Here is a 27761-nt window from a genome sequence, read left to right as displayed (position 1 = left end):
TTTGATCTAGCAATGTCATGCGATTCACATCACACTGCTGTGTACTGTTCAGCTCTAGAAGCTGACAGTGGACTGTAGCTCATAGCACCGCCATAATATATGCACCTCCTGTACTACTGTAATCTATGGAGCAGCTTAGTCGATACCATTGATCAATCGTAGATGTTGTTTGTATGTGTTATGCTGCGACCTCGAATTCTAACAATGCACAACAATTGTTGCAGGCTTGCGTGCAAAGTAGCGCTAGTCGCCACTGCCAGGCACATTGCTAGGCTAAGAGAGCGTACACGATGAGTGGCAACTTGGATGTGAGTGACAGTTTTGTTGGCGTGCGCCGAGAGCTCATTGCATGCAACTAGCGTGCCATTGATCTTGTTCAACGCGCAATTGAAGAAGATACCAAGCAGAGCTATGCGGAAGCATACAGACAATACCAGAATGCCCTAGACTATTTCATGCTTGCCCTCAAGTGTGCGTGTGTCATCTTCGAATAATATCCACTTGTTGAGGCTTGATATTGTCCAGATGAGAAGAATGAGAAGTCGAAGCAGCTTATCCGCTCGAAAGTAGTCGAATATCTCGCGCGGGCGGAGACCTTGAAAGACCATCTAACGCAGTCGCAAGAGAAGGCAGCAAAGAAGGCCATTGGCGTCAATGGCTCGAGTGGTGGGATAGGTCCTGGAGGCAAGAAGTGAGTGTCGCGACCACGATCTGATCGCACTGAAAGAGGTCAGCTATCGCTTGAATTTGTCATAGGAAAGACGGTGACGACGATGAGGTGAAGAAGCTACGAGCCGGCCTGGCGGGCGCGATAATCACGGAGAAACCGAACGTTAAGTGGGAGGACGTTGCTGGTCTTGAAGCAGCGAAGGAATCGTTGAAGGAAGCCGTAATTCTCCCCATCAAGTTTCCGCATTTGTTTACAGGGAAGCGGACACCGTGGAGAGGTATTCTACTCTATGGTCCTCCGGGAACCGGAAAGTCCTACCTTGCTAAGGCTGTTGCGACCGAGGCCCAGGGTACGTTCTTTAGCGTCAGCTCCAGCGACCTTGTTAGCAAGTGGCAAGGTGATTCTGAAAGGTTCGTTTTGTCATATTTCTGTTTTATCATACACTGAGGCTTGATATACAGACTAGTGAAGCAGCTATTCGAGATGGCGCGCGAAAACAAGCCTGCTATCATCTTCATCGATGAGGTGGATTCACTCGCGGGTTCTCGCAACGAGCAGGAGTCGGAAGGATCGCGGCGAATCAAGACAGAATTCCTCGTGCAAATGAACGGTGTCGGTCACGACGATACTGGCGTCCTTGTCCTTGGTGCTACAAACATTCCATGGCAACTAGACAATGCAATCAAGCGGAGGTGTGTACGCTTGTTCACAATTCAGTGGCACTACTTGACCATTTATGATAGATTTGAGAAGCGAATATACATTCCTCTACCAGGAACTGAAGCACGAAGGCGAATGTTCCAGTTGCATGTTGGCGATACCCCTTGTGAACTGACGGCAAAAGACTATCAAATGCTTGCATCAAAGACAGACGGGTATGGTTTTAGTGGTGCACACTGATTTCTATATATTGACGGTCAATATCTATCATCGGGCAGCTATTCGGGATCCGATATATCCGTCGTCGTCCGTGATGCCCTCATGCAACCCGTTCGCAAAGTCCTATCTGCTACACATTTTAAGTCTGTGCCATCTCCCACCAATGCAACGGTTCTTAAATGGACACCGTGTTCGCCCGGGGACCCTGATGGCGTGGAGAAGTCGTGGTCAGATGTGGAGAGTGAGGAGCTACTTGAGCCCCCACTGAGGGTGGGAGACTTTTTGAAGTCATTGGATAACGTTCGACCGACAGTTACTTCCGAGGACATTAAGAGACACGATCAATGGACGTTAGAGTCAGGTAAGTACTGTGGTAGGTCGCATCATCACTTGAACTAAGCTGGATACTACAGGGAATGAAGGCGCATGATCGATAATTGTATATTACATTGTATGTATATCGCTGGATGAATGGCTGTATATGTTTTACAGGTTATTTCGTTTCGTAGTGTTTGAGTACCGCGAGCTGGATCTCTTGCACCAATCTGAGTTTCTTACTGTCCTGTGCCCCGCTCCAGGAGGTTGCGGCAATTACCTCCTGCAACAAACCTCAGCTGTAGTTTAGTTACTAGTACTTACCTCAGCCTGAGCCTGAGCCGTACATCCGATATACCATCACGTGACTGCATGGACATAGTAGATTCCACCCGGGCGGCTTAAGACTCTTCGGCGGGGCCTCGTTCTTTCTCGTTTTCTTGCCGCTCAACTTTGTACGTTACCCCTATATTACGCCCAACATGACGAAAACATATATTATGAACGGTCTTGTCGAGAAGGTAACTGCTTGTGTAAAGAATGACGATCCGAGCCCTAGTACTTACTACCGCCACTCCAGATGCAATCGTCTGACCAGGACTTCCGGTTTGTCTGAGATGACTGTGGTTATGGCTACTGTTAGACTAATCGTGTAATGTCAAGATACATGGGTCTAAGCGATCTCATGGCAGCCGTAAAAGACGATCCCAATACGTTCCTAGGAGATGAGCCTACAGAGAACAAAGTACTTCGTCAAGTGCTACAACTCGTGGAAGATAAAATTTCTGAAGTCAAGAACCAAGCTGTGAAATGGTATGCTATTACAGTCATCCTTTTAAACATGACCACTGAGATCTAGAAGTATCGGCCAACTCGTCAAGATTATCCGAGAGTCCCAGGTGGAGAATGTCATAGATCGACTGATCGACTTCTTGTCGGGCAAGGACGAGGAGTTACGGGATATATCGGCTTTAGGTATACTTGATTATAAATTAACGCATATTTTCTCTCACATTAGTTCAGCTCTCAAGACGATTACTTCTGAGCTACCACCAGAAGGAAAAATCGCTGCTAAGGCATGCGAGAAGCTAACGCCCAAACTTCTCATGCGATTGGCTGCTGTAGGTACCGTCGCGCATGCATGAGTACCGCGTAGGCTAACGTGATTGTGTCATGCTTGCAGTCGGATACGCCCCCGGACACGCTCCTTGAGACTTTGTCAATTCTTTCAATTTTGATCGTTCGCTTTCCCGCTTATGTGGCGAGTGCTGAGCTAGAACCACAGCCGCTGTCTGTACTCACGCCGATGCTCGATCATCCGCGCCCTGCCGTACGCAAGCGCGCTATCACAACCCTTGCCCAGTTTCTGCCGACGGCGCGTCCTGAACTCTTCTCAGAGCTGCTATCAAAAAAGATTCTACCAGAGCTTGTGTCATCTACATATGTGGACAATCAGCGCACCACAGTCCAGCTTATTGCAGCCGTCGCTCGCCACACACCGCACCAAATTGGACCGGTGTTGGGAAACCTAGTGCCAGGAATAATCAAAGCAGTGGAGCGAGATGACGAAGAACTGCAGGAGAGTTGTTTGCAGGTATGTGTGTCCGGATGACGTTCAAGAATGCCCTCATGCGGAAAGCCAGGCATTGGAAGCGTTGGTCCTGCGTTGTCCTGCAGAGATTACACCGTTCCTCTCATCCACGATCCAAGTGGGAAATAAGTGGATCAAATACGATCCTGTAAGTGAATTTCGTCAAGCATATTCTCTTGCCCATATATGTATTAGAATTATGCTGGCGGCGATGATGAAGACGAGGAAATGGCGGATGAAGACGACGATGACGAGGCCGAACTCGACGAGTTAGTGCTCGTGCCCAAACATTTCCTTTCAGTGTGTTCTGATGATGACTTGGGGTAGATATTCGGACGATGAGGACACATCGTACAAGATTCGCCGATCAGCTACGAAGTTGTTCGCAGCGATCGTAGATACCCGTCCAGAGCTGCTGATCACATTGTACAAGGAGGTATCCCCTGTTTTGATTTCACGATTTGGGGATCGTGAGGAAACAGTGCGAGTGGAGGTATGGAGCACATATGCTGGCCTCCTGAAGCAGACCAGTGTGTACGGCGGTGTTGCTCAGTCCCGAGACACCGACTATGCGATCGGCGGAAAGCGCAAACGAGATGAAGGTATGGAGGTTGAGGAAACACCATATAGCCTCCTTCGATCGCAAGTGTCGGCACTCGCGAAAGCACTGCTTGCGCAGTTGAAGTCACCCAAGACCTCACCTGCTACCCTCCAGGCCGGTTTCACCTTGCTGCATACCCTGCTGACCGTCTTACCTGGTTCCCTGTCGAGTTACGCGCCGCAGATTATTACGACGACGAAGGCAGTTTTAACGCAGTCGGCAAAGGCAAATGCATCTGCGCTGCACATCACTTGCATGTCATTTATCGCGCTCTTTTTTTCAACGCACTCCCCGCCCGTGTTCTCCAGTTCATTGGACAGTATCACGCCAATTTTGTTGAAATCGCTTCGAGAGAAACACCCAAGGATCGCGTCAGAATCTTTCCGCGTCTTCTCTTCTCTATTGAACGCTACGCAGCCCGTGAAAGGCAGCGACTGGACTGAGGCCGTGTACATCGAGGGAGTTCAGAGATTAAGCAACCACGATACGGATGCGGAGGTGAGGTCGTGTGCTGAAATATGCATAGGTGATTTGTGGATATGCGCATTTGATGTTGTGAAGAACAAGGACAGGAAGGAATGGGAGGCGATGTGTAGGACGACGGGACGTACGGATGGCGCGGTTCAAGTAGTCACGCGCGTGGCTCGAGAGGTCGATATTGACCAAAACTGGGTGAATGGATGCGTACAATGGGTCATATCTCTGCTTAAGAAGAGTGGAAGATCTGGCAAGAGTGATATGTTCAACTGTCTGGATGCTCTTCTACGAAGGTTTGTCTCATCCCTGCCGTTCTCTGCTCAAGTTCTGAGAAGACACATAGATATAAGACGGGGCTACCGGCTGATCTTCCGGCCGGCCTTATTCCTACATTCAAGGGCTATATCAATACTTCCGATATCTCATTGATGTCGCAAGCGTTGTCAGTGATCGCTCTTCTTCTGGAGCTGTCTCCGTCTACCACCTATCCAGAGGTAGAGACAGAAATCCTTTTCGATATATATGACATTGCACACTCTCCACTCGTTGCCGGCGCAGCATTTGATTCAGTGCTAGCATTTTTTGCCGCTCTTGTGGAGGCTGATATGCAAGTTGCGACACATGTTATTCCTAACCTCGTTAACTCTCTTGAGAAGGCCCCCAAGGGTGAAATATCGCAGTCGAATGTGGCGCGGTGCATCGGCCAGATTGCCAAGAGCCAACAAGGTGTCGCTGCCGGCACTGTTGCTGAGTTCTCGAAACATCTGAAGGTATATCGACTGGAAGAGGCCCATCCATACTTTGACTTATTTGTCTTTTCTTCTTAAGCCGTCTTCAAAAGCAAGGACGTCGCAAGTAGTCTTGAGCCTTCTCGTTATGGGGGAAATCGGTCGTTTTATGTGTGTCTCTGCTTCATTCATGTGCAATTGAACTTACAATATTCTCAGCGATATGACCTTACAAGGCAACATCTTCTCTCAGATCATTGAGCGCTTTACTGCCGAGCAAGAAGATATCCGAACTGCTGCCGCTTTCGCAGCTGGTAAGGGACCTCAGTGTTTTGAGTATCATATTCTGATATGATTTCAGGGAACGTTGCTGTGGGAAACCTGCATCATTTCCTCCCTGTTATCGTCAAAATTGTTGAAAGCAACCAAGAGAAACGATTGCTATCTCTTCATGCCCTGAAGGAGGTACGTAGCGACGTGGCTCTCTTGATGTTCGCTTATCACTACTCGCAGGTTGTTACCCACTGCTCGCGTGGTCAACTTGAAACCGTTGCAGATCTTCTTTGGGTGCCATTATTCGAGAATTCTGACAATTCCGAAGAGACAACACGAAATGTTGCTGCAGCGTGTCTCGGCAAGCTTACCACCACACATCCTTCACGATACCTGCCTCAGCTTCACGTAAGCGATCCATCTGTCCTTGTTGCTAAAGTTGTTTTAAGACTGTGTTTAGGAACGCATTCGTGATGCAAATCCAGCCTCACGAGCAACTGTTATATCCGCGATTAGGTATACCTTCTCAGAGACGTCCCCCTCGTATGACGAGCTCCTCAGCTCTGTTCTCATGGATTTCCTGGCCTTGATTACTGATGCCGACCTGGTCAGTGCTTTTGTCAAATACCCAATGCATCTTGCTAATACGGGGAAATGCAGACCGTACGACGTTTGGCATTATCAGCGTTGAATTCTGCGGCTCGTCTAAAGCCACATCTCATCCGTGATCAGCTACAATTTATCCTTCCCAACCTGTATAAGGAGACTCACATCAACCAAGACCTCATCCGTACGGTCCAAATGGGGCCCTGGACGCACAAAGTGGATGATGGTTTGGAAGCTCGAAAGACAGCCCACGAGACGCTTTATACCCTGGTTTGTATATCTTGCACGTCAATAAATATGCAAATTGCTCACGTCGATTGCAGCTGGACACTTGTTTGACAAAGCTCGACCTGCACGAATTCATTGGGCGCGTACTTGCTGGGCTTTCGGATGACTCTGATGAGGTCAAGGTCATCTGCCATATGATGCTGTTCCGACTGTCGCAGGTCGCACCGACAGCAGTTGCTCAGCGACTCGATGACATCACTCAGCCCCTGGAGAAGAGCATGAAAGGCGCCACGGTCACGAAGGACACCGTCAAGCAAGACATTGAGCGCGCTGCCGAGTTGCAAAGGAGCACACTTAGAGCTGTCGCAGCACTCAGCAAGATCAGCCAACCGGGATCTAACCCACGCTTCGATGCGTTTGTGGAAGGTACTAGGAAGTCTGGAGAATGGAGCGTCGAGTTTAGAGAGCTCGTAGGAGCATGAAAAACCCTTGTAATACCTACTGTCAATTTGTATTGTCATTTTTGCTCTGTCGTTGTACTGTCGTATCAATAGACTCATAAAGGATTCATTGTATCAACCAATGTCCGCATTAATCCCTCACGGTCCAGTATGTATCTGCAAGGCTCGTGACTGATTAGCATATTTAGAGGTTGTGTGGTCATTAGAAATAAATACACGTAGAAATCAAGTGATGAGCATGGACCGGCGTATAGAGCTGAGTGGGACCAATTGCAAGATAAGCTGCCTTCGGAGACATTGTCGATCGGCGTTGTGCTCAACCCGGTACAGAGGTCTATGTATACACAGCACTATACGCAACAGGGGGGTTAGAACCGATCATAAATTCAACTTTCAAGTGAGCAAGGGCTTGCTCAAGACCACTACTCAGTAGCACTACCGCGCTCGTGCCAACAGTATGCCGACCGCGCTCGCCTTGAACATTGGGGCCAGCTACCACCGAAATTACTGTATCCAAATGATCAGTCGGTATTCGAAACCAGATACTTGTAGACTTACCATTCGCACCCCGCTCCTTCAATACCTGTAGGAGTTGCCAGTCGAGGACCTTGGCCTCATTTCATGCTGAGCGATGCCACGACCCCTGAACGCTTTCGTATGAGAGCTTGTTTGACTGCGGGTGTGTGCACGTTGCGGGGAGCAGCCACAAGACTGTTCAGCTATCTGCACTTCGAGATAATCCAGGAGTGTCGGCCCTCTTACCACCTTGCAAAATAGGTCTTACCGACAATACTATTAGCATTGCCGCAAGATAAGGTACCTTGAAGGTAGTAATTTAATGTCGTGCAACCGAAGAATCGTATATAGAACCCTTGTTAGCTACAGCAAACTTATTAGACTCCCTCAGGACGGATTTTTGCTCACGGCAAAGATATCATGCTCTTTTTTGCAATAGCGTCGGAGATGTGTCAACTGAGCAACGAAAGGATTGTTTTTTTTTGTTGCGGCTGATACAAAAAATAGATACATTTCGCGACCTCTGTCAATCTTATCGTGATCATGTCAAGAAGGCGGAGGATAGGCTTGATTGAGACCGTTGACAAGCTCTCTTAATCGGTCCGCAGATACTAGCATCATGCGCCCGCCCATGTCTAGCCCAAAAGCGTCCTCCTCACGAGGCTGTGCTTTGGAAAACGCGTAGTCCAGCGTATGCAGCGCAATCTATGGGGACATGAAGACCTTCGTCATACAGGACGGTAATGAGCACGTACAGTTTTGACAACATCATCCTCAGGGTGGAATGGATATGTCCCGCTCGTTGACGATTGTAGTGGGGGCGCCGCACCCTGCTTTTGACGTTTGCCGCGAGGTGCGGGTCCCGCCATCTCGGCTTCTTCCTCGGGGGACAGGTGGTACGTCCGGGAGATGAAAAGGAGGTGTGTAAAGCGGTACGGTTCGTTCTGCATGCACGGAAGGCATCTCAGACAGGTCGTGCTTCACAAAGTAGCCAAACGCACGTCATCTAAGGCCCACTGGATTTCGTCTGCAAGCATGCGGTACATGTGTGGGGCGATTTGAACAGGCATGTTGATAAGTCGTTCTGAAAAAATCAGTCCGACGTGATTTTGAGATGCAAGCCCCGCAGGGCCGAGAAGATTTTGGAGGATGGCGTGAAAAGCGGGGTCGACGGACGATTTGGCGAGAGCGTACTCAGTGAGAGCTCTGATAGCAGGTCGATTCTAGTTTGAAAGTAAGTAATGTGTGCGTGTCAAGGCTCAGCATCTGTATGGACCTGATGTATGTGCATATTGAGCACGGTGAGGACCGCGTACGGATCACTTTCCCTGCCATCGCATTTGACGGTCGTACCAACCAGAGGCTGAGATAGGATCAGGTCTGCGAGGTCATTGAGATGGAACAGTTCGGCGTCGGCTTGGAAAAGCTGTGTGGCGAGGCGTTTGAGGGCGAGATAATCGACATCGGGGTGTGGATCGAAAAAGTCAAAGTCGACATTCACGAGACTCTACTGGGGCCAGATGGGTGAGGCGGGCGGAGAGGAGAGAGAAACGGAGAGACATACGCGTTCACTCGGGTCGTTGTCGTCGTCGTCGTCCGAATCGAGGTTGTCTGGATGCTGATTTTTTCGTTTTGCCATGGTCGAGGAGAGCAAGGATATACGACAGCGAACCCGCGCGCCGGACGCGGAGCTCACGGGTGTGCCTTGCCTCGCGCCCGCCATGCCATGGTCCGAGACCCGCTGGCCCCCCGCCTGGCCGTCCGATATGAATTTGGCGGGCTAGCAATCATCTCTAGCAGTCTCCTTCCTCCTGCGCATCGCTCCCCATGCTCCTCAGACTAGCAACTCGTCCGTTTCCTCCCTTCAGATCCGCTACCGCCCTCTTTCATGCTCGCACCCTCGTCTCGTCTTCTCGTCCTGCTCTGCGGGCATCGCACAGGGCCCGTGTCGGATTGATTACTGGAGCTGTCCTCGCCACCTCGCTCCTGGCTGGAAATGTCACTAGTCCTATCCATGCCGATGCCGAGCAGTCTGATAACCTGCGGTCAGAGTCGGCCAGACCGCAAACGCCTCTGTCTGCTCTGGTCCGATCTTATATTGTCTACTCAATCTGTTCGGTGCCTGCCATTGTAGACTGGTCTCCAACCATTCTGTCTGTGCTTTTTTCTCTTCCCGGCATAAGACAGATTGCACAGGCTGTTGTTCGTGTTACATTCTTTGATCAGGTGTGTTTCCGCAATACATGCCTTTCCGAATCCAAAACCAACCCGACGGCTAGTTTGTGGGGGCAGACTCGGCGGAGGATGCTATTCCCCTCCTCGAGCAGCTGCGTGCGGAGAATAAGGGCTGTCTCTTTGCTTATAGCGTCGAAGTTGACGAAGATGAAGCCTCCGGCACCGCGAAAGACGACAAACATGCGAAGCTCTCTACACACAAGCAAATTATTACCGAGACTCTGCATTGCATAGATGTCGCCGCGGATTTTGAGAATAAGTACTCTTCGCATCACGGCTCCGACATGCGCGGGCGCAAGACGTGGGTGGCCGTCAAAATGGTGAGGTCTCCGCCATGTTCATTCATGAATCTGTATATGAACACTATAGATTTAGAGTGCCATGCTGCCCCGTACTGAGGCACTGGTTCATTTCTCAAAGTATTTGGTGTCCACGCGTCCCAAGTCCTCGCCAAGCGTCGCCTTCCCCGGTCGTCCTCTTTCGTCGGACTTCGATGTGCTTTCCAGTCGATCAGCCACCAACAGCTTCCTTACCGATTCTGACATTGCAGACCTCCGAGAGCTGCGGGATGATCTTCGAGAAATCTGCAAGCGAGCCAGAGAACACGGTGTGAAGATCATTGTTGATGCAGAGTATAGGTCAGTCGTACTATCCTGAGCGGTGGTAGTGGACTCACAGCGGAATTATTTATAATTCGCTTCAGTTGGTACCAGGTATGCGTTTACAAAGGTCTCGTGTCGTCTCACCGTCAATAATTGTCCTACTGCTCTCAGCCTGCTATTGATGCATTCACGCTATCACTCCAACGCGAGTTCAACCGACTTCCGTCGTCTTCCTGGTTCCGACTTGGAAATCCTACTCTCCATACGTCCGCTGTCCAGCCATTGGTGTACCAGACTTATCAGGCGTACCTAAGGCGGTCAGTCCATCCCCCGTATTCTAATTACCACTAGTCTTACCCGCGTATAGAACACCAGAGTACCTGAAGCAGAGCCTCGCAGCTGCTCGTGCAGAGGGATATTCACTTGGTGTTAAGCTCGTCCGCGGCGCATACCACCCGCACGAAATGGCTGCACATGCTAGCGCAATGTCAACTCGGACATCCACATCCACTTTAATTTCCTCCTATGGATACTCGCAATCCATCTCGCCGGATCCGGCTCCACCAGTTTGGTCTACCAAGGACGAGACCGATACCTGCTATAATGCTTGCGCGACACTGCTCCTGGAACATCTTCGTGCTGATATCAAGGCGGCCCGGGCCGACGGCTCCCCGAGGCTCGGCATCCTCTTTGGTACGCATAACTGGAATAGCTGCGAATTGATCCTGAGCGAGCTGGCCAAGCTTGGATTGGCGAGTGTTACTGGCGCTACAACGTGGGTGCCAGAGACCGTCACGGAGAGGGTTGCGATTGGGCAATTGTATGGTGCGCACCCCTCTTGGATGTAAATCTTATGTCGTGGTTGAACCCCATGTAGGTATGAGTGATGCCCTCACGGACTCCCTTGTCAGTCGGACTCGGTGTGCGTCACCTTTCGTGATGAAGTATATTCCCTACGGCAATCTAGCGGAGGTGAGTACAAAACTCGTTGGGTCTATTGGAATGTCACGCGGACCTTTACGAATCTAGGTGATGCCCTACCTGAGCAGACGTGCCATCGAGAATAAGTCCGTCCTCGGAAACGGCGGAGCCGCCGACGAGCGTAGGAGAGCTGGTTCCGAAATTCGGAAGAGAATCGCCAGCTGGTCTGGGCTCAGTTGGTGACTGCAGCGGACCTCCCATTAATGCCACAATATGTAGTCGCCATCGGTTGTGTTTTTGACCGCCACGATGGTTAGCAGATGTACTCATACCCTAGACGTGCTTATGAAATCTTAGGGATGTATTAGAAGACATTTTCCAAGGGACCTGTTCAACCACGAGAGACTGTAAATATGTGCTGTATCGATTATAATTACTACGAGCGTGTAGAAGGTGCCGCAAGAGCTTATGGAGACTTCATTTCTAATAGCAAGCTTCATTGACCTTCTATACCCCATATAGATACTGATCCCGAACAAGCGACAGCGAGGCTCGTACAGTCGGCCATTTACGGAGGTGTTGCTATGTTGATAACTCCTTCCGTCTGGTTTAGCGCCCTTCCTTCATCTATCTTCGTCCCACTATGTCTGTATCGTCCAGCTCTCGCGACCCAAGCACCTCCCTTGAAGACCTCTGTCCTTTGCAAGTAGCCATCACCCCATGAAGAACGAGCTCACCCGTCTGGGCCGTCTGATCTTCCGCGGCTACGAGCGCGTGGACAACGCAGGTTCCACAGCGCGCGACCACCTTGCCAACGAACGCACGTACCTGGCGTGGGCACGCACATCGCTCGGACTCATCGGGCTTGGGATCGGCGTCGAACGCTTCGAGAGGTTCCGCGCAGACCTGAAGTCGCAGCTGGCACCGGCATCCGCGGAGAGCCAGCGACTGCACGACCAGCAGGTGAAGCATGGGCGACAGCTGGCGGGGACGCTTGTAGGGACGGGGGTAACGACCATGGTTTTGGGCACCTGGAGATATTATGCGACGCTGCACGATTTGCAGCGTGGCCAGTTTCGACCAAACGTGCAGGGCATAGCGCTCGTTGCGATCGGCTCTGCCTTTGTGATAGCGGCAGTGGTCCAGAGTGAGCTGAAAGGGGACAAGGTGCGTGTCTAGATGCAGTAACACTGTTTGTTCTCATGGGGTCGACAGCAGAACCCAGAGTTTGCGAGACATCCTGACTTGGATGGCGTCCGCAAGACGATTGACCGGAGACCAGAGCTGAAGGTTCCGGTCTTGGCAGAGAGCCAGGGAAATTGACGTAGGCTATTGCGCATCCTAGATTTTTAGACAAGTAAAGTATTTATGTCGATTTTCCGATAGTTTTGTGCTGCCAAGATTTTACCCTACTGCCAGCAGCAGCACGGTACTATACTAGGATCAGCCGATCCACTGCCTGAACCTAATTGCGCATAGAAAACGCCATGCATCTGTCTGCTGAGTGGAGCCTGCCATGCCGCACACTCAGAAGGAAGGGGAATACGTACAGACATTATGTGCAACCACTATAGCATATATACATGCACTAATACCAGTCCGAGAAGCGCGACTATCGGGCACCGATCCCCATCTTCAGCATCGCACCTACCACGTCGACATCGTCCCACCTTGAAGCCACGGCGCTACCCTCTGCGTTGCTCGCGGCGTTCTTCTTAGCTTGAATATAGATGAGAGTATTGCGGAAGTGGCGGGCGATCATGTCTGGCGTCTGTACGCCTTCGAGAAGGCCAGGAGGTGCGCGCTGCGAAGGATGGACGTCTGGCGACGCGATGTTGTCGATGGCAGATGTGATGAGATCCACGAGACTGTCGACGAATTTGGGTGTCACCTAAAGGTATCATAAACATGAGGACACTACCCCAGAGAGCATGAATCACTAACCGCCGGGGCACCACGATCGAGGTAGTATAGATACCGATCGAGTGCGTCGCAGTATAGCTGAACTGTCACAATCTCTTCGATCGCAGAGTTAGCGATGCGCAGTGCTTTCTGTAGACATTCCAGTACGCGCTTGCTATCTTGGTGAGGATACTGGCGCGAAAAGAGACATAAATGCAGGTAGAAAAACGACAACTGAGGATCATACCGCTTTGGTAGTGTTCTCATCGCCAACCTCCTTGTCCTTTAAGGCAGATGCCTTATCCGCGTCCGAAGCTGCAGGAATTTCCTCGTCTGAAGGAACTTCCTGCCACCAGAGATGGCTGGCTAGATTCACAGCAGTCGCCTGATGTGGCTTCTTGAGAAGTCTTGCACTGTGTAATGCAGCCTTCGTGATCAATGTGTCGTAATTGTCGACACCGAACACGCGCGCGCCTTGCAGAGTGCCGATAATCAAGGTGATGGCCTGCAACTGCGCCCGGCTTTCTGATATACTGTCCTCATAGATGGTGAATGCTTGTACATATAGGTCATATGTGAGGTCCTCGAAGCCACACTCATCGGCGACTTGTGCAGCGAGAAGGAACAGACGGAGGGCAATCGTGGGCGCCTCAACTGTGGAACCCAGAATAGAGATGAGCTGCCTAATGAACTTGAGGATGGTCGATACTTTGGTCTGCCACTCATCCTCCTACAGCGCTGGGTATAAGGAATAATGGCGAGCCAGAGTACGGTCAACTCACGAGATGTTCCCGATTTTTATATCTTCGGCAAAGCTTGATAGTGGCAGTGATAAGCGCGGGATATGTGTAACGCATCCGCTCGCCACCACTCTCGAAGTGTCTGCGTGCCGTTTGCAACAGCTGTAGAATCTAGCGCTCGATCACCAATGTATGCAACAAGAACATAGCACGCACCTCAAATTGCACGTCAAGCGACTCTGCACGGAATAAATGCACCATGCGCGCAACCCAACCCTGCTCTTCCCCCATCTCCTCGCGATCATGATAATATTGAGCTCTTTTTGCTCCCGGCTGACCACCTCCAGCCGCATCTGTCTGGTCTCGAATGAGAACGTGACATAGCTCGAGGATTCCGTTTACATCCTCGGGGGTTTCAATGACGGTCTCGTTCTTGAGCACCGATGAAATAAGAGCATGCGAGAGCGAACGTCGGGTAGAGAAGGGCTGGAGTGTGAGTAGTGGGGAATAGCGCTGAAGCGCGAGTAGGGTCAGAACAGACTGGTAGGAATTGATTGGGGCAACTAGAAGGGATGCGAGATTTGCCGTAGTCTGAGGCGAGTGAAGGTCCGGGCTAGAAGAGAGATTGGGATGAGCGCGTAGATTCACACGCCCAACACAAGTACGTACTTGTCTGTGAACTCTTTGAGTTTATCGTGTGCAAATCCAAAGATTTGATCCACATATTCGAGCCTGTCTGGGTAGCAACTCAGAGACAGGTTAGTCAAAGATACAAAAAGTGCGGTGATATCTTGAATCGACAAATCTGGTCGTGCCTGAGGGAGCTTTTGAGCGTACTATTTTAAGTAAGAGGGATCGGACTGACTTTAATCAACTCCACGACCTGTTGCCAGAACACTTCGAAGAGCTTAACATCCTCGGGCACTCCACGGAATTTACGAACCCCTTGATCGGCCCTCTCCTTGCCCTTCAGGCTCTTCTCGCTCTCTGGCTCCTCCGCATCGTTAACCGTGCTTGAGGCGGTCTCGAGGTCCTTTTCCGGGATAGTGTCCGCGACAGGGCTCTCTGGCGCCGATCCCCATTCAAGACTACCGGGTGTAACAGATTCTGTTATGGGAGTGGTCGAGCCGTTCTGATGGCCGTTCTGCCGTAATCTCGCCTTCTGAACGCTAACCTTTTCAGCAAGTCGACGTGCGGCGGCCTCCTCTTGCTTCTTCGTCTCTTCAGGGTCTTCGCTCTCCGCTTCTCGTGCAGCATATGCAGCCAAACGGTCAATAAGAGCAATAACGATTTGCTTGATGTTTACTTTCGGATGGAGCTGTGCAGTCGCAGAGAGGAATGGCCCTAGAGTATGCAGATGGAACTCATCGGTGAAAACCTGAACGAGGCCTGTCAATCCTGGCCGCAAAGTAAAACACAATTCTTCTCGTACCTGTATAACCACTTCCATCAAATATTCTTGAGCTATGACATCCTTGCAGCTGACTACTTGCTGAAGAATGCTGGGCAGGATAGTTGTTTGATACATTTCGAGATCCACCCCGTCAAGCTGACTCAATCGGACGAGATTTGTGCCGACGAGAATACGCAGCTCTTTCCGCTCCATCTCGCGTTTCTCGCGGTCGCGAGAATGGCCCTGATGTTGTAGCCGAACCCAGAGTTTGTTCATCTCGATGAAGTTGGTCAAGACGAATGTAATTGAATCTTGCAGGTTACCGCAAGGTCTGAAAACTAGTAAGGTCACAGTCACACATAGACAGAGAAGTACAAACCCTGGGTCATCCCCTAAAGGAAGATGGTCTCTAGTCTGCCCACTGAGATAATGTCGAAGGAACAGTCCTCTGATAGGATGTAACACTCCACGCGACATCTCCATCATGTCCTTCATAATTTCCTTCACAGGCGCATCTGGCACGGACATATAAACGGAGCCAACGGTGATCATAAGGTACAAACGGGGTACGATGTTGCCAGCGTATTGCACAAGTTCATACAGATCGGCAAGATGGTGTCGTCCCTGAGTGTGGGCGTCGTATAGATAGTTGGATAAGTGACGGAGAGCATCGAAGACAGCCATATCTGCAAACAATGAGAACAGACTTCCGGTATGACAGTGGAGCAGGCTTACACAGCTCATAATACTGTTTGGGAGAAAGAGAAGATGTTCGCAACTCGGCCAACATAAGACTTGCGGCCTTCAGCGCGTCCATGAGTTGGTCCAATTCCTGCATACGGAAAGAGTGTAAGGTGGATGTTCATATTCACAACATAAGAGTTTAAGCATGTCACCAGGTGTCTCTTCATCTGCTGGACCTGAATCTTGACGGTGCTCAGCGACTCACTGAGCAGCTTGCCCTCCTCGACGACCGCGGTGGGTACAGATGCCATCTTGGGATTCCGTCAATGCAGATATGGGGTGGGTGAGTTTGCAGCAGGTGCTGCCGCAGGAAGCGACTGCGTCGAATATAGGTACGTAGTTTGTCGGCGTTGCGAGAGGGCAGAGCGCGACTACGCCATTGCAGTTGGCGCCAGGGCAGGCGCCCGCTGCGTGCACGCCGCGACATCACATTGAGTCGATATCCGGGACGCTCGCCGGAGCAGAGCTTCAAGCTTGAAGATGGTCATGCTGTCTCTTGCCAATGTGCTACATACGTGAAATGAAATAACAGGGTCACTCGTGATGATATTTCAAACGAATAGCACACGCTATAGAAGACATACATGCATCAAACAATCATAAGCATACCGCATTACGTCGCACTACACTCTACTCTACCAGTAAAAGTATACCTCAGAGATCAATCAATAAAGCCTCTTTCCTCTCAGACTCAGCTACTGAAGGCGCAGGCGACTCGTATGTAGAATATTGTTGAGGGAGTACCGTAGGCGCAACTGGGAAATTCGGCAACTGAGGAGGAGTGGTGAGTTGCTGTAGCTGATGAAGTTGCTGAGGAGCATGCGAAGTCGTATTGTGTCGGTGGAGGTAGGTGGATGGGGGTGGAGGTGGGGCATGCGCAGGGTGCGCCGCAACAGTATGTGATCGAGCGAGTGGCTGATAAGCCGATGACAGAGGCAGGGAGGATGAACCAAACTGCTGAGGCTCAAGCCCAGCAGTTTGCCTCTGTGCATTTAAAGAGGAAAGCCCCACAGACGCTGTGTAAGTCCCAGCTGAGACCGGGCTTCGGGGCTCATGCTGCGAAGAGTCGTAATATGAGGATTCAGGAGCGCGGTATTGTCCTTGCGTTCGAGGAGACACCGGTGTCTGTGCCTGGGGTTCCGCTGCCCACTGTCCGTAAACACCATCGGCCGGTCGATACTGAGGCGCGTAGCCAGCGTTTACATGCTGATAACTGGTCGACGGTACGGTAGAAGGGGATCTCCAAGCTGGGCGCGAAACCTGTTCAGTTAAGAGGTTGTCATACAGTTTGACAGCTTGTGAAAGCTTCTCATGCATCTCTTGGAGGGCCTCTATGGCCGAACGGTGAGAAAACTTCAAGTTACTGATCAGTGAGTACACGCACGTTCTTTTCGACCTGTGTCATTGAGACTCATGGCTAACTTGGGCCTCAGAGCGCTAGCCTTATCGTATAGCTCCGTGACCGCAGGATACCTAGACAAATCTGTAATACCCTGGGCTTGAACTTGTCCAACCGTCTGGTTAAAGGTCAGTATCGCATCGGCCTCCAACGGCTCTAGATCGTAATTTGGCGAAGTAAGAGCCTTCGGCTTCGGCGTAGCAGAAGATGGAGGATAAGACTGAGGGAACCCATATCCGTTGGCATATGACGATGGTTGTTCGGATGTCGGTGTCTCGATACTGAAAGGGGCACTGGGCTTGGGTGCGCTAGCCTCGCGCAGGCTTGCCTCAATAGCGGCTTTGAGGTCTGGGTCATCTTCCTCATCTCGTATTGTAGACGAGCCTGCATATGGGCGTGTTTTCCGATCGACTAGAGGAGGCTCGGAAGATTGCCATGAGGAGGGAGATGGAACATATCCAGGTCGACGTCCACCTGCTGCACCAACTTCTTCCAGAGATAATTGAATAGCGCGTTGTAGTTCCGCATCAGCGAGGTCTCGGGCAGACCTATGGCGAGAGCTTGAAAGGCTCTGAGACGGCCGATGGATCCTAAAGCGGATACATGTCAGCTGAACTTGTCAGTCTCGAAATGCATTTCGTACTTGTTCGACTTCTTGTTTAACTTAGTGTAGCAGCTGTCACACACCCTCACCTCTTGCGTGATACCAAAATGAGGCAAAGGCATTGTTTTGGAGGAGCACTGTTGGTCGAAGACTTGTCCGCAATTCCGACAATGATGTTTGCGGTTGGTGAACGTAAACGCAGTTCTGCAACGCAAACAGACATCGGAATCAATCCACTCTGGGGCTGTCTGAGTATCCACCATAGCCGAACTAGCCACAGCAAAATCACGAGGTGGGAAGTTAAAGCCTACGCTGAGTTAATGGCCATAGGAGAGAATCACTGGATGACGGAACTCGCCTTCATTTTTCAATGCTTTATAAATGTCCCCCACGTAAGTAAGACTAGACTTTCCCTCGAATGCGAGGGCCCAGTTCTGGACAAGCCTGAGGATCTTACTCTTGACGTCATGATTCAACACTGGCATTCTCAGTATAGAGACAAGATTATCCATGAATTCTCTGGATGCAATCTCCACTAGAAACGGATCTCCGCCATTCTTGACGCAAGTGTCCGTGAGCTAGGTGGCTGTTGTCAGTTGCTGCGCACGAGATGTAGGTGAGGACACGTACTCCAAGTGTTAGTAGCTGAACATTTGGATTCTTGTGGTTGAGTCGTCGTTTAAGGGCACGCATAGCATCCTTAGGAGCTACAGATTTGGATCGAATCTGGTCACTAATCTCGAGGTTCAGTGCAATGTCCTCGGCACCAGAGGGTAACAACTCTGAAGTGGCCTTGTCTGTAGAGATCTCAGTAGGTGTACAGCAGCAATACATACAGACCAAAATAGAATACATACCGACTGCATCGTCGACTTGAGACGTGCCCCATATAAGCGAACTGAAGTAGGAAGTCATTGGGAAGATAGAGTCGGTTGTCGCAAGCCTGTGGACTTCAAGCGCGACGCGTCGTGATTATTGTGACATGTGACATCCAAATTTGGTGAGAATTTGGACTCCGCGCGACTTCACGCGGGATGTGACAAAGGACAGCGGGCCCGACCTTTTGTGACCCATCGTGGGTTGTTCAACAACCCCCTCCATCGTCGACCTCCGTCTCGCTGATATTCTCTGGCCGCTCGTCTGAGACGTCTGCCGTGCTGCTAGAACTGCATTCCTGCTTTCTGGGGTCTTGGTCGGACACGAACCGCGTCTTGCTCGGTTGACTCAGCTTGCGTGTTGCACTCAAAAATCGCTGCAACGCCTCCTAAACGACCTCTGCCTCATCGAGGACCACTACTCCCATTGATTAGACTCTGGACGCTCTAATTTACATCGTTGAACTTTTTCTTTCTTGCTTTCATACCCCAGCATCCGTTCTCGTCGTTCTAGTCGTTTGCCATGTTGGGTCACCAGTTTGCATATTCAGCAGCTCCCGTCCGCAAGGTGAAGGAGGTGCAGTTCGGTATCTTGTCACCTGAAGAGATTGTCAGTCGTTTCGTAGAGTTTCTTTCGTTAGGAATATCTGACCCCCTTTTCCTATAGAAAGCGTATTCTGTCGCCAAAATCGAGTATCCAGAAGTCATGGACGAGGCAACGCACAAACCCAAGTCGGGTGGTTTGATGGATCCAAGAATGGGCACGATTGACCGGAATTTCAAGTGCCAGACATGTGGAGAGGGCATGTCGGAATGTCCGGGTCATTTTGGTCACATTGAGTTAGCGCGACCAGTGTTTCATCCAGGCACGCATAGAGGATTGTTATCCGCGCATTCACCGTCTAATGTGCTGTTCTCAGGCTTCATCGTGAAAGTAAAGAAAATTTTGGAGTGTATTTGTGTAAATTGTGGGAAGTTGAAGGCGTCTAGTGTGAGTCGCGTCTAGTTCCTCTACTCGTTTCGCACCCCACCACCCAATTTTCTGGGGGCTCTCTCCGCACTTATGGAGAACCCCAAGCCCGCTCTGCGTTAGTTCTCGACAATCGAGACGTTCTTCTACCTGAGTGTGGGACGCGCGCGTTTTCGGTCGCTTGATCGCCGCGTGGACCGTTATAACGCTCAGTGTTGGTTGGACACGCGGTTGCGTGGTGAAATGGGGGGCTGAGCGAGGAGTGCGAAAACCAATCAGGTGTAGACTCGGTGAGTCACACTGAGCTGATGGTCGAGCAGCCCTCGCTGTGACGCAGTCAGAGGGGCTCGTTGCTGGCCTGCACTTTCTACTCGATACTGGTAGCCCCCTGTTGCTTTTATGTTGATTGTGTGGTACTTGTTGCAAGATGGTGCACGCCCCGTGTACTGTTGCCGATAAGAAACTATTGCTGACGTCTTGATCCTCATATCCTCAACCCATGATGTCGATTCACGCTCGCACGAAATCTCGTCGTACGTTATGTTATAAGTCGGATACAACATTCGCAAAGAAGGTTGAGCAGGCCCGAGATCCGAAGACTCGAATGCATTTGGTATGGAATCACTGCAAGAGCAAAATGACTTGCGAGAGCGACGAGCCAAAAGATGATGCTGACGGTATGGACAATGAAGAGACCAAGAAAGGGCATGGGGGCTGTGGCGCCTCACAACCTCTCATTCGGAAGGAAGGATTAAAGCTGTTCGTTCAATACAAGAGGTCCAAGGATGAAGACGAGGTTTGTACGACGACGACGTATTCCTCGCTGAACTGATGGTATTTCTAGGAGGTGAAGTCATTACAACCCGATAAACGATTGTTCCCTCCGCACGAAGTCTACACTGCTCTGAAGAAGATTTCTGATGCGGACCTTGATATGCTTGGTCTCTCGAACGAGTACGCCCGCCCAGAGTGGATGATCCTTACTGTAATGCCTGTTCCACCGCCTCCAGTCAGACCAAGTATTGCCGTTGACGGAGGGACTATGAGGAGTGAGGATGACCTGACGTATAAATTGGGAGACATCATCAAGGCGTCTGCTAATGTACGGCGCTGTGAGCAGGAGGGCGCTCCCGCTCATGTCATCACCGAGTTCGAACAGCTCCTCCAGGTATCTATTCTTACTTTATTGTAGTCTTGTGCGTTAGTAACTTCTTGTTTACAGTTTCATGTTGCGACTTACATGGACAATGACATTGCCGGTATACCGCAAGCACTTCAAAAATCTGGGAGACCAGTAAAAGCAATCCGTGCGCGTCTGAAAGGAAAGGAAGGTCGGCTTCGGGGCAACTTAATGGGAAAACGAGTCGACTTCTCCGCACGTACTGTTATCACTGGTGACCCCAACTTGGATCTGGACGAAGTTGGTGTGCCCAAAAGTATCGCGATGAACCTTACATTCCCAGAGCGAGGTATGCTGAGATGCTTTATACGTCATGATTTGTCTAACCAGCTACTCCCTCAGTTACACCCTACAACATTGCATACTTGCAAGAACTCGTACGCAATGGTCCCACAACATATCCTGGTGCTCGCTATGTCGTCCGAGATACGGGTGAACGTATAGACCTCAGGTACAATAAGCGTGCAGATGCATTCTTACAATATGGATGGATTGTGGAACGTCACTTAAGGGACGGAGAGTGAGTCTGTCTTGTCATCTATTGCAATGGTATGTCTTCAATGCTGTTGGCTAGCTTTGTCCTATTCAATCGACAGCCGAGTTTGCACAAAATGAGTATGATGAGTCATCGTGTGAAGTTGATGCCATATTCCAGTGGGTCTCCTATTTGTTTGTCTACTTGAATTTGTTTAATATTATATCGTTTGTCCAGCTTTCCGTCTGAATCTCTCAGTGTACGTTTCTTAGGTTGCGTCAGGTGTAGCGATGTTGACTAGGTGCTTACAGGACGCCTCCCTACAATGCCGATTTCGATGGTGATGAAATGAATATGCAGTAAGTTTTTCCATCACTGCTGCTTCAGCTAGTGGCTTCACAACTACCTTCAGCGTACCGCAAAGTGAAGAGACTCGCGCAGAACTAAGTCAGATTGCATGGGTGCCACGACAGGTTAGGTCTTAACCTTTCCAGTGTACACTTTACTGATGTTCCTGTCAGATCATTTCGCCGCAGGCAAACAAGCCTGTTATGGCAATTGTGCAAGATACCCTTTGTGGCATCAGGAAGTTCACTCTCCGTGACACATTCTTGGACTGGAACCAAGTCCAGAATATCTTGTTATGGGTACCCGACTGGGATGGTTCTGTGCCTTTGCCTACTGTCATCAAGCCCAAGCCTTTGTGGACTGGCAAGCAAATTCTTAGCATGTGCATACCACGCGGTATCAACATATATCGATCCCCCGATCCCAAGTCGTTTAACCCCGTCTTTGACGATGGTATGAATATCGAGAACGGTGAAATTCTGTTTGGTGTTGTCGAGAAGAAGACCGTTGGAGCGTCGCAGGGCGGTCTCATCCATATTACTTTCCGTGAGAAGGGGCCGGAGGTAACGCGAGCATTATTTTCGGGCCTTCAGCAGGTCGTCAACTACTGGCTCTTCCACAACGGTTTCAGTATTGGTATCGGTGACACGATTGCCGACCGAGGTACCATGGCGCACATTCAGGAGCAGATCGCGATCAGGAAGCAGAATGTTACGCAGGCCATAGATGATGCTACACATGATCGCTTGAAGGCTGCTCCCGGTATGACCATTCGAGAGTCATTCGAGAGCCGAGTAGAGCGAGAGCTCAATCTGGCTCGTGACCAGAACGGACAGTACGCCCAGAAGAATCTCAAGGAGGACAATAATGTCAAGCAGATGGTGGTCGCTGGCTCAAAAGGTTCTTTCATCAACATTTCGCAGATGTCCGTATGTGTAGGCCAGCAAATTGTTGAGGGTCGCCGAATTCCATATGGCTTCCGTCATAGAACGTTGCCCCATTTCACCAAAGATGACTTCGGTCCAGAAGCGCGTGGTTTCGTCGAAAATTCATATCTTCGTGGGTTGACACCACAGGAGTTTTTCTTCCACGCAATGGCTGGTAGAGAAGGGTTGATTGATACTGCTGTCAAAACTGCCGAGACGGGATACATCCAGCGACGGCTCGTCAAGGCGTTAGAAGATGTCATGGTTTGCTACGATGGGACCGTCCGCAATTCACTAGGTGACTTGATTCAATTCGTATATGGCGAGGACGGAATGGATGGTGCGTTCATCGAACGCCAGAATATTGAGACGTTTGCGATGAACAATCGAGAATTCGAGCACAACTATCGTGTGGATGTTACCGACCCCTCTGGCGGCTTCCTTCCCGGCGTTCTGCAAGCAGGCTTGGATGACAATTCACTAGAGCTTCAGGCTAAACTTGATGAAGAGTTTGCCCAGTTGGTCGGGGATAGGCGGCTTCTACGTGAATTTGTCTTCCGACGTCAGGACCCTAGCGTTCCACATCACCTGCCCGTCAATTTGCAGCGCATTGTTCAAAACGCAGTCCAAATTTTCCATATAGATCGACGCAAACCAAGCGACCTCGAACCGGCCTACATCATCGATTCCGTCCGAGAGTTGGGGAAACGGTTGGTCGTTGTGCGGGGAGACACGCTCTTCACAAGAGAGGCTCAGGATAACGCCGCGCTGATGTTCCGTATGCATTTGCGCGCCACATTTGCAGCACGACGAGTACTCGAGAAGTACCATCTCAATCGGGAGGCTTTCGAATGGGTTCTTGGTGAGATCGAAGCGAAGTTCAATCAATCGCTAGCCCACCCAGGGGAAATGTGCGGGACACTCGCTGCGCAATCTATAGGAGAGCCGGCTACACAGATGACGCTGAACACTTTTCATTACGCTGGTGTCTCCAGCAAGAACGTCACATTGGGTGTTCCTCGTTTGAAGGAGATTATCAATGTCGCGACGAATATCAAGACCCCTTCGCTCTCGATATATCTTGATCCTGAGATAGCTAAAGACCAAATCTCCGCCAACAGTGTTCAACAAGAACTTGCGTATACTTCTCTTCGTACTGTCACAGCGGCTGTGGAAATTTGGTATGATCCAGATCCGAGTTCCACCATTATTGAAGAAGATAGTATGTTCGTGGAGTCATTCTTCGCAATACCAGATGATGACGTTGAAGCGAACCTTCATCTCCAATCGCCTTGGCTTCTTCGACTGGAATTGGATCGTGCTAAGATGATTGATCGCAAATTGACAATGTCCTACGTTGCGGGGCGAATTGCAGACAATTTCAAGACAGATTTATTCGTCATCTGGAGCGAGGACAATTCCGAGAAGCTGATCATTCGATGTCGTGTTCTGGGCGGCGCAGACAAGGAGGAAGATGGAATGGATACGGTTGAGGAAGACATCTTCCTCCGGCAGCTTGAAAACACCATGCTCAATTCCATCAGCCTCCGTGGCGTGACCGGTATCCAGCGCGTCTTCTTGCTTGAGCATGATAGGGTTAGCATTACAGAAGAAGGCAGTATCAAAGCGCACTCGGAGAAAGAATGGGTACTCGAGACGGACGGAGTCAATTTGAAGGCGGTAATGTCCATCGGCGGTGTGGACTTCAAGCGCACGTATTCCAACAGCTGTGTTGAGGTCTTCAACGTTCTTGGTATTGAGGCTGCTCGAGCTGCTATCATGAAAGAACTTCGTGGGGTTATCGAATTCGATGGGTCTTACGTGAACTATCGTCACTTGTCCTTACTCTGCGATCTCATGACGCATCGCGGTATTCTCATGGCCATCACGCGTCATGGCATAAATCGAGCGGATACGGGAGCATTGATGCGGAGTTCGTTCGAGGAGACCGTCGAAATTCTCATGGAGGCTGCCGCAGTTGGCGAGAGGGATGACTGCCACGGAATTGCGGAGAACGTCATCTTTGGTCAGATGGCACCTATGGGGACTGGTGCATTCGACGTCGCACTGGACATTGATATGTTGAAGGATGTCATCGTGGACCATCGCTTGCCCGTTCAAACGATGTTGGCGGCTCAGGTCGATGGAGGTATGACTCCTGGCCAGGTAGCCATGACTCCGTACGACAGCAACTCCCCTATGTGGTCGCAAGATTCATCATTCAAGGGTGAAGCAGCGGCATTCTCCCCACTTGCTGTGAATGGTGGCGAGGATCCTGCCAGTTTCTCGTATTTGGGTTTTGGACAGAGTCCGATGGGCGCCGGTGCTATGTCGCCCGCAGCACCCGGCTACAGTCCCAGTTCCCCTAATGTCTATTCCCCCACGTCGCCATATGTACCACCATCTCCTTTTGGTGGCGCAACATCGCCCTTCGGAACATCACCTTATGCGACATCACCCTTCTACGACCGTACTCGTGGACCGACATCGCCTACTTACTCGCCCACGTCACCCGCACTAAATCTGACATCTCCTGGATACTCGCCTACAAGTCCAAGATATTCTCCGACATCTCCGTCGTTCTCCCCCACGTCACCTCGATACAGTCCCCAATCCCCCTCGTTCAGCCCTACGTCCCCGCGGTACTCACCGACGAGTCCGTCATTCAGCCCTGCGTCTCCCCGCTGTACGTGTATTCGTCTAGATCGTTGTCATTGATATCTGGACTAATCGCATTTTTATAGATTCCCCTAGTATGTATTTTGTATTTTATACAGTCATTATATTGATGGTTCCTTATAACCTTTACCAATTTTTGCAGCATGTAAGTATTTTTAACTATCGGAACCCATCAAGTGTTGACTTTTCCATAGCACCCGCCCAGATGTCTCCGTCTTCGCCGAAGTATTCACCGACATCACCAGCGTCGCCTTCCTCTCCGAAATATTGTGAGTACTTGACGCGTTCATCACCAGGTGGGTTTGTTAAATTCTCGCTGCAGCCCCAACATCACCGGCTTATTCGCCCGCATGTAAGTACCGCTCATGCCGCTGCGTATTCCGATAACTGATTATCGTCACATTTTTTTCGTAATCTCAGCACCTGCGTACTGTGAGTAATTTTTTGGACCTTGACCATCTGAATACTTACGTCTGATTTCACAGCGCCGGCGTCGCCAGCTTATAGTCCAACTTCGCCTCAATGGTCGCCGTCCAGCCCTGCGCAACAGCAGAATGGTGGAAGCGGGCGCAGTCATTCTTATAGCACGTCTCCATCATGGGACTGATTGGGCCCGTCGATTGGTAATTAGTCGGACGCTGTAGCTGAATTTGGTCCTGCTTACTATTTTATCCTGCCCGTGCGCTGCAGCCGTAACTTCTAACCACGCAATCTTGTAGATTACATATAGCATCATATTCACTTGTCGTTTTGCTGTGCCCATATGCCTGGTGACCCGGCGAACGATCGCAATATAATGGCTCCAGATGAAACTGCAGTGGTGCATGAGGGCAAACATGTACAACTTTGACTTTGCTTCTCATATGAACACGGGAGCTAGCTACGTTGTAAAGGAAAGAGGGAACCCGAACGATCAAGACAATTACGAGAAAGCACGTGTAAGCCGCAAGTTAGCTATGATGAGCACACAGCCGTGAAGGTCCGTGGGTGCAGAAAGAATGAGATGGCGAATAAGTACGGCACAGCGTACATGTACGTAGGGATCGAAACGACGATGTGTCATAGTATTACACATGCGGGGATTGATGGGGTATACTATAACTTGAGATGAGATCGAGAACCGCGAATATCTGATCCAAAAGTGCGTTAACAGTTGCCATGTGCAAATAGGATGGTGCAAGCGACGACTTGGGGGAGGGGGTGGGGGAACGACTATGGGGGTTAACAATTGCTTGGGTAAGGCACAAAAATGCTACGTAGCGTGAAAGTTTCATTTACGCAGAAGGTGAAAAAAAAACGAAACTGTGCTACCGAGTGCCGATCGTACGTATCTTAGACAAAGAATTGGGTGCTGTGGGCAACGTCAGAGTAAGCTTGTTACTAGGAACCACGAGACGCACTGTACACGACTGGCCGCGTGAACCTCCATTTCCTCCATCTTATAAGAGTTGAGCTCCTCTTTGATACGCTGCGCTAATGCGGGTGTCAGACGGCTCCAAGTCGCAGGCTCACTCCGTCTATCGTAGACAGTCGCTGGGAATGTGTCATAAACAGAGAGGTTAGACGCAAACGCCAGACGCTTTGAGGGTGCCGTGGCCGACCGCTGCGACAGCGTGGGAGGCTGCGGCGAGAACATCGTGGACAAAGCAGGAGCCGACGAATTGGGATGATTGAAAAGTCCCTTCTCTGGTATCGCCGAATGTACGCTGTTCGCATCCGAGCTGTCCTTCGGTGAGTCCATCTTGAGCCCATTGCCGTCAAACGACAGCGGAGGAAGCATGCTGCCGTTGCCAGAATGTCCGTTGGCAGAACCATGGCTGTTGTGCCTATGTAATCCATCAATGTGGTCGGGATCTGGCGACGGGATTCGCGCAAGTGGACCAAGCTCGTTGCCGTGCGAGGGCGCCGAGTCGTACGAGTTCGAACGAACTCGGCTGAATGCTGCGTTGGGCTGCAAATGGGCTTCTTGTTGGTATTCAGCGCCATCTATTCGCGCTGTGGATCAAATACGATGAGCTCCAAACACAGGTCTTTTGGATCACTTACGTTTCAAGATGCCCTTCACTGGCCGCCTGGCCTTCTCGACACTCCGTCGCACGCCGACTGCCCACGGTTCCATGTCATCGGTATCATCTAGAGTCGCGCTCTCCAAGTCCGCCCGGATGGTAATATCCTCCTCTTCATGGACCTCGCCCCAGTCGTCATCATCGTCCCACCCATCCATGCTGTAGTTCTGAGCGCCGTGGTGGTCATGGTGACCTCCGTCACTCCCACTATCGGAATCATCCTCAACAACAATCGGCATGCCCTCTTCATTCACCCTTCTGCCCGGACCTATCTTCGCGGGAGAACTCTCGCCTTGGCGTGTAGTGGTATTTTTCTCCCATGTAGCCGGCACAGGTGCTTGTTCCGAGTTAGTGCGC

The 27761-nt window shown here is 50.6% G+C and overlaps 11 protein-coding genes across 11 annotated transcripts; 6 read left to right on the top strand and 5 right to left on the bottom strand.

The window, feature by feature from the left end:
• Positions 1-290: 290 nt before the first annotated feature.
• On the top strand, positions 291-1979 carry FIBRA_05861 (uncharacterized protein; the record flags this gene model as incomplete). Its single annotated transcript, XM_012327608.1, has 8 exons — positions 291-308; positions 360-471; positions 526-691; positions 757-1080; positions 1132-1362; positions 1414-1545; positions 1609-1910; positions 1963-1979. The coding sequence occupies 8 exons, from the start codon at positions 291-293 to the stop codon at positions 1977-1979; spliced, it is 1302 nt and encodes a 433-aa protein (XP_012182998.1).
• Positions 1980-2346: 367 nt separating this feature from the next.
• On the top strand, positions 2347-6850 carry FIBRA_05860 (uncharacterized protein; the record flags this gene model as incomplete). Its single annotated transcript, XM_012327607.1, has 17 exons — positions 2347-2385; positions 2445-2470; positions 2528-2677; positions 2727-2839; positions 2888-2985; positions 3048-3458; positions 3508-3603; positions 3651-3724; positions 3783-4826; positions 4877-5303; positions 5362-5432; positions 5481-5575; positions 5623-5726; positions 5775-5942; positions 5995-6141; positions 6195-6410; positions 6464-6850. 17 exons carry the CDS (start codon positions 2347-2349, stop codon positions 6848-6850), a joined length of 3666 nt encoding a protein of 1221 aa, XP_012182997.1.
• A 1041-nt stretch (positions 6851-7891) lies between these two features.
• Positions 7892-8984, bottom strand: FIBRA_05859 (uncharacterized protein; the record flags this gene model as incomplete). The annotated part of the gene is made up of 5 exons (XM_012327606.1): positions 7892-8050; positions 8101-8289; positions 8347-8568; positions 8622-8852; positions 8910-8984. 5 exons carry the CDS (start codon positions 8982-8984, stop codon positions 7892-7894), a joined length of 876 nt encoding a protein of 291 aa, XP_012182996.1.
• Positions 8985-9172: 188 nt separating this feature from the next.
• Positions 9173-11346, top strand: FIBRA_05858 (uncharacterized protein; the record flags this gene model as incomplete). The annotated part of the gene is made up of 8 exons (XM_012327605.1): positions 9173-9571; positions 9625-9900; positions 9956-10218; positions 10284-10293; positions 10354-10499; positions 10550-11007; positions 11060-11154; positions 11212-11346. 8 exons carry the CDS (start codon positions 9173-9175, stop codon positions 11344-11346), a joined length of 1782 nt encoding a protein of 593 aa, XP_012182995.1.
• A 477-nt stretch (positions 11347-11823) lies between these two features.
• FIBRA_05857 (uncharacterized protein) lies at positions 11824-12426 on the top strand (the record flags this gene model as incomplete). Its single annotated transcript, XM_012327604.1, has 2 exons — positions 11824-12270; positions 12319-12426. 2 exons carry the CDS (start codon positions 11824-11826, stop codon positions 12424-12426), a joined length of 555 nt encoding a protein of 184 aa, XP_012182994.1.
• A 289-nt stretch (positions 12427-12715) lies between these two features.
• FIBRA_05856 (uncharacterized protein) lies at positions 12716-16133 on the bottom strand (the record flags this gene model as incomplete). The annotated part of the gene is made up of 11 exons (XM_012327603.1): positions 12716-12994; positions 13048-13197; positions 13253-13735; positions 13788-13916; positions 13962-14358; positions 14415-14560; positions 14611-15123; positions 15178-15469; positions 15518-15824; positions 15874-15970; positions 16035-16133. The coding sequence occupies 11 exons, from the start codon at positions 16131-16133 to the stop codon at positions 12716-12718; spliced, it is 2892 nt and encodes a 963-aa protein (XP_012182993.1).
• A 403-nt stretch (positions 16134-16536) lies between these two features.
• On the bottom strand, positions 16537-18007 carry FIBRA_05855 (uncharacterized protein; the record flags this gene model as incomplete). Its single annotated transcript, XM_012327602.1, has 3 exons — positions 16537-17213; positions 17267-17871; positions 17925-18007. The coding sequence occupies 3 exons, from the start codon at positions 18005-18007 to the stop codon at positions 16537-16539; spliced, it is 1365 nt and encodes a 454-aa protein (XP_012182992.1).
• A 195-nt stretch (positions 18008-18202) lies between these two features.
• Positions 18203-18800, bottom strand: FIBRA_05854 (uncharacterized protein; the record flags this gene model as incomplete). Its single annotated transcript, XM_012327601.1, has 3 exons — positions 18203-18463; positions 18516-18682; positions 18743-18800. The coding sequence occupies 3 exons, from the start codon at positions 18798-18800 to the stop codon at positions 18203-18205; spliced, it is 486 nt and encodes a 161-aa protein (XP_012182991.1).
• Positions 18801-19283: 483 nt separating this feature from the next.
• On the top strand, positions 19284-19915 carry FIBRA_05853 (uncharacterized protein; the record flags this gene model as incomplete). The annotated part of the gene is made up of 3 exons (XM_012327600.1): positions 19284-19370; positions 19428-19713; positions 19767-19915. The coding sequence occupies 3 exons, from the start codon at positions 19284-19286 to the stop codon at positions 19913-19915; spliced, it is 522 nt and encodes a 173-aa protein (XP_012182990.1).
• Positions 19916-20367: 452 nt separating this feature from the next.
• On the top strand, positions 20368-25945 carry FIBRA_05852 (uncharacterized protein; the record flags this gene model as incomplete). Its single annotated transcript, XM_012327599.1, has 14 exons — positions 20368-20526; positions 20575-20898; positions 20953-21199; positions 21253-21430; positions 21485-21564; positions 21623-21644; positions 21697-21744; positions 21798-21858; positions 21907-25345; positions 25404-25483; positions 25544-25607; positions 25661-25690; positions 25759-25770; positions 25824-25945. The coding sequence occupies 14 exons, from the start codon at positions 20368-20370 to the stop codon at positions 25943-25945; spliced, it is 4866 nt and encodes a 1621-aa protein (XP_012182989.1).
• Positions 25946-26670: 725 nt separating this feature from the next.
• FIBRA_05851 (uncharacterized protein) lies at positions 26671-27643 on the bottom strand (the record flags this gene model as incomplete). Its single annotated transcript, XM_012327598.1, has 3 exons — positions 26671-26689; positions 26739-27333; positions 27385-27643. The coding sequence occupies 3 exons, from the start codon at positions 27641-27643 to the stop codon at positions 26671-26673; spliced, it is 873 nt and encodes a 290-aa protein (XP_012182988.1).
• Positions 27644-27761: the final 118 nt, after the last annotated feature.

Source organism: Fibroporia radiculosa, assembly GCF_000313525.1.
Source record: "Fibroporia radiculosa TFFH 294 genomic supercontigs, scaffold5478, whole genome shotgun sequence".
In the NCBI taxonomy this organism is placed as follows: Eukaryota; Fungi; Basidiomycota; class Agaricomycetes; order Polyporales; family Fibroporiaceae; genus Fibroporia; species Fibroporia radiculosa.
This window is presented reverse-complemented; position numbering and strand designations above follow the sequence as displayed.